General features: G+C 37.1%; 3 protein-coding genes across 3 annotated transcripts; all 3 read left to right on the top strand.

The window, feature by feature from the left end:
* The first annotated feature begins 87 nt into the window (after positions 1 to 87).
* Positions 88 to 1,272, top strand: LOC124457308. Its single transcript, XM_047007583.1, has one exon. The coding sequence runs from the start codon at positions 88 to 90 to the stop codon at positions 1,270 to 1,272; it is 1,185 nt and encodes a 394-aa protein (XP_046863539.1).
* A 3,297-nt stretch (positions 1,273 to 4,569) lies between these two features.
* LOC124457307 lies at positions 4,570 to 5,175 on the top strand. Its single transcript, XM_047007582.1, has one exon. The coding sequence runs from the start codon at positions 4,570 to 4,572 to the stop codon at positions 5,173 to 5,175; it is 606 nt and encodes a 201-aa protein (XP_046863538.1).
* A 5,845-nt stretch (positions 5,176 to 11,020) lies between these two features.
* LOC124458442 lies at positions 11,021 to 14,125 on the top strand. The gene is made up of 10 exons (XM_047008470.1): positions 11,021 to 11,346; positions 11,501 to 11,575; positions 11,639 to 11,720; positions 12,291 to 12,375; positions 12,445 to 12,560; positions 12,636 to 12,710; positions 12,782 to 12,883; positions 13,044 to 13,149; positions 13,601 to 13,774; positions 13,877 to 14,125. The coding sequence occupies exons 5-9, from the start codon at positions 12,464 to 12,466 to the stop codon at positions 13,695 to 13,697; spliced, it is 477 nt and encodes a 158-aa protein (XP_046864426.1). The 5' UTR covers positions 11,021 to 11,346; positions 11,501 to 11,575; positions 11,639 to 11,720; positions 12,291 to 12,375; positions 12,445 to 12,463; the 3' UTR covers positions 13,698 to 13,774; positions 13,877 to 14,125.
* The last annotated feature ends 85 nt before the right edge of the window (positions 14,126 to 14,210 follow it).

Here is a 14,210-nt window from a genome sequence, read left to right as displayed (position 1 = left end):
ACGAAGCATGGCGCGAATTTTGATTATAATCATAACATGGCGGTTGTCAGTAAAAACACACTTCTTCTTTTCTTGTTAAAAAGAAGGATGACTAAAGGAAATAAAAATAAAAAGTCAGTATGGGTACGAAAAATATTTCAAGAACGCAAAACTAAAGGAGAATTCTATTTATTAGTCCAAGATTTACGTTTATTTGATGAAGAATTTTTTTTCAAATATTTTCGTATGACTCCTGTTCAATATGAAGAACTTTTGACTATGATTGCTCCAGAGATACAGAAGTCTTGCATAACTCGGGAATGTATAGGGCCTAGTGAGCGACTTTGTGTAACACTCAGGTATCTAACTACAGGAGATTCTCAAACAACCATAGGGATGAACTTTCGAATGAGCCCAACCACTGTTGGACGAATCATCTTTTCAACATGTGAAGCACTGTGGAAAGTACTGTCATTGGTATTCATGAAATGTCCAAGCAATGAGGCAGAGTGGAAGTGCATAGCACAGGGGTTTGAAATTAAATGGAATTTTCCACACTGCATTGGTGCGCTTGATGGAAAACACGTCGTGATGCAGGCACCAGCTAACTCTGGATCGATGTTCTTTAATTATAACATTGATATTGGTGACTCAGGACGGAATAGTGACGGTGGTGTATTTTCTTACAGTACAATGGGTGAATCAATTAAGAAAAACAGTTTAGGCATCCCTAGGCCCGAGGCATTTCCTTCCACTCAAAAATGCTATCCATTTGTCATAGTGGCAGATGAGGCGTTTCAGTTACAGCAAAATATCATGAAACCGTACCCTAGACAAGCCTTGGGAATATCTGAGCGGGTATTCAATTATCGGTTGTCTCGAGCGAGGAGGGTAATTGAAAATGCGTTTGGAATTGTAGCAGCACGATTTCGGGTATTTCGTCGACCAATTCACGCCAGAGTTGAAATGGTTATTCAAGTTACAAAAGCAGTAATCGCACTGCACAATTATCTTATGGCTGAAAGGTCTTTTTCGCACAGCACAAAGTACTGTCCAGCTGGTTTCGTGGACAACGACACAGAAAACGGAAGAGAGCTTGGAGAATGGAGAAAAGTGACACAATCAGATGAGGGTTTAAGAGATGTCAGCAACGCTGGGTCAAATAACTACTCTCGTGATGCAAAGCTTGTTAGAGAAAATTTTAAAAACTACTTCATGTCCCCAAAAGGACAAGTACGCTGGCAGTGGAACGCAGTACATGCTACAGTAGATTGTTTTCAAAACGACGATTAACTAAATCAAAGAATCATTTATTAGTTTTGTCACTGTTTTTATAACATAACGTGGTAGTTAACGCATGCAAACGTAAAGTTATTTGTAACAATAAATTTCTTGAAAAGTTTATGGAAAAACATTCTGTTACATTTCGTCATCATCTTCAAACTCAGCAAGAACTTGCAATACTTTGATCTTAGCCAATTTGTTTTTCTTTCCAGTCAAATTCCTAAAGGTAGTAACCAAACTGGAACAGAAAAGAATGTCCTGGTCTTCTGGGTTAGTTGTCTTTTTGAATCACCATTTTAGCATATGCTATATCATTGGCAAGGCTTAAGGCCAAAAGATCGTCAATCTGATCTGATCGCCTTTTCCAAGTCTTTGAAGAGGTTTTGAGTCTGAAATTTCTAGTTTTGCATGGGAATTGTCCACAGTGATTGGTGAAAATGATGTAAATGGTCTATCCTCATCAGTGGAGAGCACATCAGGATTCTCGGCAATTTCAATTGGGATGTTGGTTTCAGTTTTTCATCCAGTCATCACATCATGCAAAAAGGACAACTCAACGAAATATTCACAAGTTGGCAATTTCTTACTTGCCCCACTCCCTGATCGTGTCGCCAACTCTCGCTTTTTAATGCATCTTCTATAATTATCCTTCAGCCTGTCAAACTCTTTACAAACTACATTCTCTAGATTTAGAAAAATAAAAACCTGTATATCAAACTTTGTTCAGTGCATTTGTTAGAAGATGTTATACCCTTCATAAACATAGTTGTTTAGTAGCCAATTGCAGAGCCATAGCTGAAACAATAAATGGGGAGGAGGTGTCTTTATTCTTATATTCAGTAGAGTCAGACTGATTTCTTTTGAAAATGATTTAGCTTTCTAAAGAAATCACTCAAGCTCAAATAAATATATGAAAAAACAAACCTCCCCTCTCCCAATTTAGTTCTCTAGCTATGGCCCATGCCAATTGACTTAGTTTTAACACCAATAAGAAGGAATGCACAAGTATTTCTTACAGTCTAACACCAGACAAGACCTTCTTAGGATGTGAATGGTTTGCACCATATACAAAATGTAAGAAGAGTATCATAAGGAAATTGCAATATAAGGATGGTTACAGGTACAATGCAGAAAAAAATAGTGAGCTACACTAAATTTAATCTGGAATGTTGCAAAATGGACATATTTATTCTTATCCATGAATATCAGCTTCCATATAAAGCTCATTTAATACTATCATTTCTTAATTAACTGGCATTTTGATGATCAGTGTCATGTCACTGTGATAATTGCATGGGTGAGTATCACATTTGAATAATATAATGTTTTAATAAATAGAAGGTGTAATATGTACTGCTTGCTTATTTTTACTCATAACGGCTCTGTTGTATAAGTTTTGTAAACTGAAGTATTGAATAAAATAAAGCAAAACCCACATAACTAGATATTTCTAATCAAACACATTTAAATAGACATAAATTTATACCCAACAAGTGGCAGTTAATAGCAATACAATTTTCACACTCAATAGTAAATGTAGGACACACTTCAATTGCAAAAGCTGGACCAAGAACTGTAGTGACTACATAAATGTATATTGTTAAGCAATGTATATTGTTAAGATAACATACCAGGTACACACAAAGCAGCAGAAATTCGTCGCAATGCTTCCAGTTTCCTTGGTTTGTCTTTATGCAACTTTGACGAAACGTTCCAGATGCAAGGGTACTTTCGCACTTCTTCGATTAAGTTAATCAAAAATGGAGGTTCTTGTACATTTATAGCGCGAGCAGTAGATTCGATGTTACTTCTATTGAAAGATTCCGCCACAGATGCCTCTGAGTTTTCTTTTTCTCTGGAGAATTCGTTTATATTGTCTTGCCATTCCTCAAACGACTCCATTTTGAAAAAAAAAAGCCAACTTGAGTAGAAAACTTGTTATTTCATTGGTTCAAATCAAACGTAGTACGAATTCGTTTCAAAAATGTTGACAGTCGGCGAACTCTGGTTTTGATACGCGTATTAAACAGAGCCCTCTATAGCAGGGGTCTCCAGGCCCGCGGGCCAGATGCGGCCCGTTGGGTCTCTCAATCCGGCCCGCAGAAGCACTTAAGAAAAATAATATTATTATTAAACAAAATAAACTTTGTGCAGAAAGTCACGTCATGTCGCAAGCCAACTAGCAAGAGTGGCTTACGTCAATTTTCTCCCAACTTCCTACTTCCGTTTCAAGCACATTGCGAAATTTAAAAGCTGAAGGATAAAGTGGAAATTTTTTATATTCTTCGGCCCTCAACATGCTGGATGAAAGTTCATGTGGCCCTCTGGCTGTAAAGTTTGGAGACCCCTGCTCTATAGTATAAGAGTTGGGACATCTATTGTTATCCGTTTAGCTTACGTTGATTGGGCAATATTGATCACCTGATCAATTTCCGCCAATTGGTTCCTAGTTTTGAAATTTTAGCTAGTGTTTATATAGCAATTGCTGCTAGTAATACAGTATTTTGAGATAATATTGCGTTTTTTTATGGATAAGTGTGTAATAACTGATTGTTGAAGGCAACTAAATGTCATTACATATCGTATAAATCGAGGATTACGAAAAAAATGAAAGAAATGCCTTTACGTCGAAATTACGAAATTTGATTGCGTATGGTGATTGTTGTGCTGAACTGCTTTTGATATAAGGTTCAATTAACTGACTCAAGTAGAGAAACATTTTTGGGCCAAATAACATTGCAAAATTCGTGCTGATGCAGTTTCAATAGTTTTCTTACTCCAAGCTTGTTTTTTAATCGAAGATGATTTCTCATTGTGTTCTGAAATTGGTCAATCTACAAACCTCTCAATTCTCAGCCACTTCCATACTAAAACAACTACACCAAATCACAGAAACTCTTATGATTTTCCATGTTGTATTTTGTATTTTTAGTTCATCATTTAAAAATGAAGTAATTATAATTAGGATATTCACTGAAACAGCTGAGTACAATATATTTTTGGTATTGAATTGTACAAATGTACCCTACTTCTGTAGCTCAAAGTAGAACATTACTTCTCTTCTAGACTTGTTGATATTTTAATTGCAGGTTTTGGTTTATAAGATCACAGAGGCATATCTCAATAATTTCAGCTATTTGGGCTTTTTAATGTATATTACAACTGCCGTGTGGTTGCCGGCTTAGAATTGCGCCAACGTATCCTCTGCGTGTCGTAAAAGACGACTAAAAGGGGTTGGTGTAAGGAAGGGCATCCTACCGTAAAACTTTTGCTCCAACGAAATTCATGAACTTTGGAAAAGCAGATATGGCCCCCAGTCCCCGGCAGCCCTTCAGTGGGCAGGGGGTGCGAAGAAACTCCGGATCGAATGTTGGTGGAAGTGTCACCCTTCGGGTAGGCACAGTGAACGTTGAGATAATGAAGGGAAGGAGTGCAGAAGTGGCGGACATGTTGAAGAGAAGGAAAGTTGATGTGTGTGGGTTTCAGGAGGTAAGGTTTAAAGGTGAAGGTACGAGAGTCATAAAGGGTGAAAATAATGGAGCGAGATTTAAGTGGTTTTGGAAGGGAAACGGAAGTGGCACGAATGGTGTTGGCTTCGCGATAAGAGAGGATCGGGCGAAGTCGGTTGTAGCAGTGAAGAGAGTTTCGGACAGAGTCCTGAGAGTTGATGTAGTTATTGAGGCCGAAGTTGTGAGTTTCGTTGTGGTGTATGCTCCGCAGGTTGGACGAAGTGCGGAGGAGAAGGAAAAGTTCTACGACAGCGTGTATGCAGTGAGAGCAGACATTAGAGGGCGATGTGTGATGCTTGGTGATTGGAAGGGTCATGTGGGAAGCGTAAGAAAAGGATACTGTGCGCATGGAGGTTTTGGAGTTGGTGATATGAATGCTGAAGGCGAGGCGATATTGGGTTAAGCAGTTGTGGGATGGTGGTAGTGAATACGTGCTTTATAAAGGAAAAGCGACGTATGAATCTGGTGACAGTAGGACGGTGGTGGATTATATACTGGTGAATGAAGAAGAGAGGAAAACGTGAAGGATGCAAAAGTAATTGCAGGAGAAGAATGTGACCAGCACAAGCTGCTGGTCATGGACTGGAAAATCAGGAAGGTGAAGAGGAGAAAGGTTGAGGGTAAAGGCAGGCAGGCTATGGAATTACGATCGAATGAAGGAAGCAGTGTTTCCGTGACGAAATTGCGACATTGAATGTTGAGGTGAGACGGGAGGAGCGATGGACGTGCTGGAAAGGGTGTTAAAGGCAGCGGAGATATGAAATAAAGGCGGTGTAGTAGAAGAACAGGCATGGTGGTGGGATCAACGAGTCAGCGAAGTGATTGGCGCGAAAGTTGCATTTAAAGGTGGAGAAAGTCGCGGACTGAAGCAGATAGGATCGATTACATCCGGTTCAAGAAAAAAGATGAAAGCATCAGAAAGAGCCTCGTAAAATGCAGGAGAATGGACGAAAAGCGTTGTTTAGAACGGCTAGAAGGAACAAGAAGGAGAACGATATTTTGGTGCTCGGCGTGCAGAACCACGATGGGGAGTTGAAGGTGTTATTGGAAGACAGGTTAGAAGTGTGGAGGGCGTACTGTGACCGTTTGATGAATGTAGAGAATGAGTGGAATGGAGAAGTTGAAGCGGATGAAGTTTTGGGGCCGTGGGAAACAGTGACTGTTGATGAGGCGGCGGCAAGATGAAGAAAGGAAAGGCGAGGGACCGAGTGAAGTGGGTAGCGAAATGTTGGACAATGAACTATGCGTGAGAGTTGTGTAATGTAGCGAACGAGGTTTTGAGGGGCTCAAAGATGCCGAGTACATGGAGAAAGAGTCTAGTGGTCCCGCTGTACAAAGGAAAAGGAGCAGCGACGGTATGTGGGAATTACAGGACTATTAAGCTGATGGAGCATGCGTTGAAGATAGTAGAGAGAGTGTTTGAAAGAAGGTTGAGAGAAGTTGTTCGGATGGGGGAAGAGCAGTATGGATTCATACCGGGGAGAGGAACGACGGATGCGTGTTTTGTGTTGAGGCAGCTGCAGGAGAAATTTTTGGAGAAGGACAGAGAATTGTATATGGTGTTTGTAGATTTGGAGAAGGCGTTTGATAGAGTTCCGAGAAAGGTGATCGAGTACGCGCTGCGTAAGAAAGGTGTGACAGAGAATATGGTTCGGGCAGTTATGGAGACTTATGAAGGTGTAGAGGCGGTGGTTACGGAGGAAGGTGTTAGATCTGGTGTTTTTGAGGTAAAAGTTGGTGTTCATCAAGGTTCAGTCTTGTCGCCGTTACTGTTTGCTTGTGTGATGGATGTACTGACAGAGGAAGTGAGAAGAAAAGAAGGATGCTGGTGTTTGTTGTATGCAGATGACATTGTCTTGGTGGCGGAGTCGAAGCAGAAAGTCATGGAATGGTACCGAGAATGGAAAACGGCAATAGAAGTCAAGGGACTGAAAGTGAATGAGGCAAAGACGAAGGGCATGAGATGCTCGAGGCAGGTGGAGGTGAAGGACAGTGATAAATGGCCATGTGGTGTGTGGGAAAAGAGTTGGAGTGAATTCGATAATGTGTGGAAATGCAGTAAGTGGTTCATGGAAGATGTTCAGGTGTCCGTGGTGCATTGACAAGAGTAACTGATTTTGAGTGCGGGACGTGTCGAAGTGGTGGGCGATTCGCGATTGAACGGTTTGAACTGGGTGACGTGAGTTTGGAAGGTGTATCGGAGTTTAAATATCTGGGCAATGTGTTAAATGATGGTGGAGGGTGCGAGCAAGCGGTGAGGAACAGAGTTCAAGCAGCGTGGTGGAGTTTAGAGTTGTCGGGAATGTTGTGCGGAAAGTCGACTTCGTTGAAGCAGAAGGGAGAATTGTACAAGGCATGTGTTAGAAGTGTTTTGGGATATGGAGCAGAGTGTTGGGCGCCGAAAGCAGAGGAACTGAGAAGATTGGCGTCGACGGAAAGGAGAATGCTTAGGATGATGTGTGGTGTAACGTTGATGGATAGGATTCGAAGTGAAGAGATTAGAGAAAGAGTTGGTGTTGAGTGTATCGAGAATTGGGTAAGGCGCCAGCGTTTGAGGTGGTTTGGGCATGTGGAAAGGAGGGAAGAAAGTGCTGAAATTCGTACAACGTTGCATATGAATGTTGATAGAGTCCGCAAACGAGGTAGACCGAGAAAGAGATGGATGGATGCTGTGAACAGTGATATGAAGGCGATGGGTATAGCGAGAGATATGGCGAGAGATAGAGACGTTTGGCGTAGAAAAATTCATGGACCGGTCAACCCCCTCGCGGGGATTAATACTGGCCGGTATACAAATGTTGTTTGTTTGTTGTATTACAACTGTTGCTGCCTTTCTCATATATATTAAAATATTGCCGGCTTTCTGATATATATTTAGGTGCTGCTAGCTTTTTGATATATATATTTCACTGGCAATACAAGGCATAGAATTTGAACAAACGGGGCTGAGCTCCCTCCAACACACCCCTGTTTGATCATTAAACACATATAGAAGTTTTGTCATTCCTCAACCAATAAATTTAACTCTTTGCTAAATTAAAGATTGGATCAGACTCATATGCTGTATAAAAGACTACAAACAGTAGCATTTATAGCAAACAGACTGTTCTTCAACAACAGAATATATTATAGAAATAATATATTCATTTTAAAGAAATGCTTCACCAAAATTTTCAGCAGAATCCCTAACAAACTTTATTAGAAATAAACTTTAATACTTTATAAAGTGATAAAGGCGAAATAACTTCATATAAAGGAATAAAACGTTTAAGGTCAAATGCATCTTGGTCAAATCATTGCATATTTCAATAACTAAAAGTAAAAGTCTGTCATTTCTGCTGAGCAAGAAAATTTTGTGATCTTTCAGAATAAAAAATATCATACTTGGATTAAATTGGGGGGCATAAACCACTCACTACCATTAAATTATTACAAATCTTGAACACAAATCTTTCCGGACCAAAACTGCATGATTACTATGATTCGAAGTTTCGAACAAAGTCTTGTCCAAGTATTTGATAACACTGATGCCAGGATAACATTGCCGCTTGCCACCAAGCTTAAGTATCTTGAAAACTTGTTACAGAGTCGGAACATAAGCCGAGAAAACACGTTCACGTACGAAAATACTTCTTACAATGGGTCACGGTCAATTTGAAGCACGAACTAGTGAGATTGATGCTTCTAAAATTGTTGTTGCCGAAGGACCTTAAGCTATGATTTCTTTAGTGCTTGGGGAATCGTGGCCGTTGTATGGCAGCGAAATCCTACATTCCTGCAAATATATTTCAATAGACAAAAAATCTGTAGCCATAAGGCGCCATACTATTATTTACTTTATCATAAACAAATGTTTGGGGCTTTTCAGTTTATGATCATTGATCATTCAATCATTGGACAGTGATACTACATATTGTTTAAGATTTGAGAAAACTAACATTGATTACATGAGAAGCTGTTTACTATAACCTGTGATTTTGAGTCTTCTGATCCAAGAAGCTTTTTATTTTGACAATTTGACTGGAATGGTATTAAACCTGAGTATTTCACATACATGAAATGTTGTCCCATGTCACATATTGTCCCTTTTCTAACTGAACACCTCATGTAGAGATGTAAAGGTGTGTTAATCTACGCCTCATACCAGATTGTCTGCCATAAATTCCAAAGGGCTATTGATGTATGAAAAGCATTTTCTATGAAGTAAAAATGTCTTTCTATGTATGCAGATAAACCTTGAAATTTGGCAAAACAGCAAAGTATTTTTCATGATCACTAGGTAATTTTTTGATGATCATTATAATTTCTAAACTAAATTATTTCAGATTTACATTTAAACGAGCTTTGATCATATGAAAAGATATTTATCATAACCAGTAAGCATGACACATGAACCAATTTTAACATTCATGTAATTATATAATTAAAGACATGTTGGTTACATTCTGTTTGTATTTGCAAATACAATGCTACTAGTGATTGCTATATAGCACACCTTGCATATACTTACAGAAGATAATAGTCAAAAGAAATGCCTAATAAAAATTTATGGCATTAAGCTGTCCTTAACTGTAAATTTTCACTCTGATAATTTTTGCTTAATCTTTGGCAGAAAAAAATTTTTTGAGTTTTTCTCAAAAGTGAATTTGCTGGCACTGATGTGGAGATGGGTAAAGGGTTACAATAAACTTGCATGGTTTGAAGTCTGAGCTTTTCTATATCTATGAACTGTCACTTGTAGTACCAAATTTCTAACTTAACTCATTACATAGAGGTTTGAATGGGTGTCTCTAGGGGGGTCTATGCCTGAAAACTTGGTAGAAATTTTTAAAAACTATATCTGTTTTTGAATAGCATTATTGTAAAATAAATTTTACGTTCCTAGACATGCTAATGAGCCATATATTTGGCATGATAATGAGCCTAAATATTTGGCAAAACATTCAAGTATTGTTCACTTCATTTTTTTTTGAAAAAAACGTAAGCAAAATTTTTTGTTTTTACGCAAAAACGATGCCCACAAAATACATTTTGTATTGCTCTAAAACGCTGAAAATGGCATTTTCAAGGATCTAAAATTCAAAATTTCTCAGGGGAGAATGCCTCAGACCCCCCTAGGTGCAGAGCGCCTCCGACGTTTTATGACTGATGTTTGAAAAATCCTAGATCCGCCCCTGAATTTTGTTCATAACAGCGAGACGATAAAATGAGATGAGCAAATTTTATATTTTAGCTATAATTGAAATATATACGACAGGGATTGATTTAGAAATTTTATTGCAAATTCAATTTCAGTTCAACTCAATCAACTCATAAATGTTGTACACATTTAACTATTATTAATTTTCAGTATTGACATGGGTGTACGGGACCAAAAACATCAAGATGCGGACACTATTTTGCTCAACGAAAGCGGAAATCCTTTACATGCAGTGTCGTAGTTAGACATGAAGAAAGACATGAACTTCTGGGGAGCATATTTTCTTACGCCAAACGCGTGAGCCTTTCTAGCGAGGTCTATAAAGTCATGCTCACCCTTGAAAGTCTTGCTCACCCTTGGAAAATTTCTAAATCTGGAGTTCGTCAATAACGATTACCAGTGTTTCTAAAGTGTGATTTTCCATAATTCTGAAAGTTATTTGCGACAGGAAAAATATCATTTTTATTGTTTACTTAATCAAAGCTGCTGCCAAAATCCTTGGATTTAATTTTAAAATTGCTTTGTCAGAAAATTTCACCTAGTTTAGTAAGGACGACTTTCAAAGTAATTACAGCATTACTGAGGTAAATTTAGTGTCTTAAATAGCAGTGCCTCTATCAAAATTGTGAGGATGTCGTGATATTGTGATGATAAATTTATTCTCCTTGGTGACATGTCAATAAATAAAATGTTCAAATGAGTTTTAACCAAAAGCATAATTTTATCACTTATAATGTCGGATTTTTCTTTACAATAACTACGAAAAGTGGGCCGTTCAGATTGTGGGCATACATGCTTTAGCTTGGTAAGCTCCCCCCCCGACTTTTAATTGCAGCGTTTGTTTGAGGACAGTGTTAACTTAGAGATTAGAGGGAGGCCTTTATCCAATCTAATCCCAAAAAATAATTACGTTGATTTGGTATAAGGGTTTGCTTATAAAATCTTTGATTGGCTAATCTATAATCTATAACAAATATGGCGGATCAACTCTCGTCTTTCGTCATTCAAAATTTTAATTGACGATATTTTTCTTACTTGGAACAACAGAATGTTTTCTGTTGGGATTGTAGATGCAGATTTTTACGTGGGAAAAACTATAGATGGCTTAAATATTTTGTTTTCTAAATTTCGCGAGGGGAATGTTAACCGTGTTCCAGTTTTGAGGATATTTGGCTCAACTCCTGGTGGACAGAAAACTTGTGTTCATATTCATCAAGTATTTCCTTACTTATACATACCTTACGATGGAACTAAACCCACAGATAAATATCTGAAACAATTTACGACAAGTGCAGACTTTGCTGTTCAAGTTGCGTTCTGTAGAACATCATCTTCTATGAAATATGTTCATAAAACTGAAATTGTTAAGAAAATGTAAGTTTTATTTTCCTTGTTTTCTCCTCATGTTGACAAAGCTTACTATTATTAAATCTCTTTTACTCTCTTCTTTACCTCACAATACAAAATCTTCTATTTTCGACCCAACAACGTTTCAATATTATTCACCCAAAATGATTTTATTTTTTAGACCATTTTATGGTTATCATGAGAACGAAGAAGAGTTTATTAAGATGGAGTTGTACAATCCAAGAATAATTCCCAAGTAAGATATATTTTTCATGTTGTTCTAACATAAAACGACATCAAAATTTTTCATTTTTTTCAGACTTGTTGATCTTCTTCAGAATGGAGCTATATTGAACAAGTCATTTCAACCACACGAAGCTCATGCTCCTTATATTCTACCTGTAATTATTGTTTTTTATTATTAATGAGGAAAAACACGTCTTTGATTGTTATAACCCAGACTGGAGAAGTTATTTTGTAAACTGTGCACCAGACAGGGGGCAAGGCCTGCAAAGTTTGTTGTTTATATCTTTAGAAATTAATCTCATTTATTGTTTTTCAAAGTAATTGAATGAAGCAATATTTGTATTGTACATAGGAGTAAAAAATGGGCTAACTTTTCTACCGACATCAGAGATGCAACATTTGCATGTATAGGTGCCCACTTTACTATAATTATACATCAGATCTCAGGTGCCCAATAAAAACATTTCATTATGGATTATAGCTGTAAATTTCATGTGCAAAACATTTTGTCAATAAAGTGAATGGTTTGAACACATTGTGGAAGTATAGCTGCATGTTTGTTGATGTTGATCATAAAGGATACTACAGTATTGAGAAGGACTGTTGGGGGTAGTCTTGATTGATGTTTTCACATCTAGATGAGATGTGTTCAAATTTTCCTTCATTAATTTTTGTTTACTTTACAGTTCACACTACACATAAAGATTCGACTTTTTTGCCGTTAGATTGTGTTGAAACACCTGTATTGAATCTTGAGAAAGAATTTAAAGAAAAAATCAAAGAAATTATTGATGAAAGAAACAAAGTGATGTAAGATTTGATCTTGTGATGTTTAATGATTTAACTTTATGTTTTTATAAATTTCAAATAAACTTGCAGTCAAAGTGAGTTGGAGACAATGGAAAAATTTCTTTCATCCGAAGACTTTAAAAAATTTTCTCAAAGTATTTTGTCACAAAACAAGCAACCACAGTGTGAAGCAACAATAAACCAAGGTTTTGATGAATTTTATTTAACTTATTTCAAGTTAGACTTATACAATAAAGTATTTCTATTTTCTTCTATTTTAGATGTGGATGTGTATAGTCCAGTTGTTGATCAGTCAGTTATAGATGTACTACAAGCCAGCCAGGCCAGCAATTTATGTGTTATTCACCAAAATAATTCTTTTTCTCTCAAGGGCTTAAATTTTTATAAATGTAAAACATTTATTTAGCTGGAGAGTTGGATAAAGAATTGGTGGAGATTTTAATGAGTTTGGATAAGGATGACAATGAAACACTGCTGCATGAATGTTCTCATATTGCAGGCTCACAAAGTAAGAATGAACATTCCATTATATGAATATTGTATTGAGATAAAAACTACCATAATTAGACATGGATATCAATGGTGATTGTGTACAGTTCCATTTGTGTTTAGTAAAATATGTCTTGTATGAAGTTTTTAATCAATCTTTTATTTTATTGTTTATTGAGAAGGTAGTGATGATGAACATGATGAAGATATTGATGAAGATAAAGAATCAATATTAATGTCACAGCCATTTTGGAAAGAGAATGAAGAGGAACATGATTCCCAAAGGTAAAAGTATCCATTTTTGTTTATAAAATAAAAAAATAAAAATGCGTGCGTTGATTTGTCTATAGTTGAGTTAACATTAGCTAACTTGGCTTGAGCGAACCTATCTGAGCTCAATCAATCAAAATCAATCAAAGAGAATTTCCAAATCAATCAAGGATACATGTTACAGGAAAAACGAAAACATTTGTTTTAAATTTTTCCGTTTTGTATTATCGTTGTTTTATAAAAGAAGTAAAAGATGTTTTTCGTGTTTACACAGGCTTATGCAAACCTCGGAGACGTTTGTGAGAACTTTGGAGCAGGTGCCAGCCTTTGACTCTGGTCATCACTGATGGAGTTCTCCCAAAGTTCTCCTTGCTTTTCATAATCCTGTTCAAACACTGTAAACATCTTAAATGAAAAATAATGAATCTTCTCTAAAGTTTTGAGTGGCTATCTTCTTCACTTGCAGTTCGGAGGATGATGAGGAAATGGACTGGAAACCACCTTTACCTATGCCTCAAGTGGATGGTCCTGGTGATGACGAGGACTCCAGGGGACATGTGTAGTCAATCAATTTTCACTCCGCGAGAGAATCTCGAAACACTAAACACGCGTGTCTGCGTGTAATCTCGCGTGTCTGGATGTAAGATTTGGCTTTAATTATTTGCTTGAGGTAGCGTTCCATGTTCAATGGTAACAACATACATCATCTTAATGCAATTTTATTTGTTTAATTTCCACGCAGGCAGAAAGTTCTCTCTCATCCTAAATGTACAGCAGCCGTTCGACAAACATCATTTAGTAAATATGGAAGGTAAATTTTACATTTTACGTTTCATCTCACGGGAACAATTTCTTTGTTTACCCATGTAAAATTATTGTTTTTTGAACATTTTTCAAAGTCAAGGAAAGCATGTGAAAAGAACATAGATAACATTTTCATAATGATAAAATAACATGTTTTTCTCATTAAAACTTTCACTTTGCGAAGATATTTTACTATTTGTTTTCCTGTGGCACATTTTTCATTTATCTACCAAGAGCCCATTTCCAACGAATAATTGAAAGTGACCGTTTTC

The sequence above is a fragment of the Xenia sp. Carnegie-2017 genome, unplaced genomic scaffold (genome assembly GCF_021976095.1).
Source record: "Xenia sp. Carnegie-2017 unplaced genomic scaffold, XeniaSp_v1 HiC_scaffold_6, whole genome shotgun sequence".
In the NCBI taxonomy this organism is placed as follows: domain Eukaryota; kingdom Metazoa; phylum Cnidaria; class Anthozoa; order Malacalcyonacea; family Xeniidae; genus Xenia; species Xenia sp. Carnegie-2017.
The sequence above is the reverse complement of the archived record's forward strand: the minus strand, read 5'-3'. Positions and strand labels throughout refer to the sequence as shown.

Excerpts from the sequence above, each read along its gene's own strand:
- LOC124457308 (XM_047007583.1), top strand. The coding sequence starts at position 88 with ATGACTAAAGGAAATAAAAATAAAAAGTCAGTATGGGTACGAAAAATA.
- LOC124457307 (XM_047007582.1), top strand. The coding sequence starts at position 4,570 with ATGGCCCCCAGTCCCCGGCAGCCCTTCAGTGGGCAGGGGGTGCGAAGA.
- LOC124458442 (XM_047008470.1), top strand. The coding sequence starts at position 12,464 with ATGGAAAAATTTCTTTCATCCGAAGACTTTAAAAAATTTTCTCAAAGT. Across the intron at positions 12,561-12,635 it reads TGAAGCAACAATAAACCAAG|ATGTGGATGTGTATAGTCCA; the intron begins GTTTTGATGAAT and ends CTTCTATTTTAG. Across the intron at positions 12,711-12,781 it reads CAGCCAGGCCAGCAATTTAT|CTGGAGAGTTGGATAAAGAA; the intron begins GTGTTATTCACC and ends ACATTTATTTAG.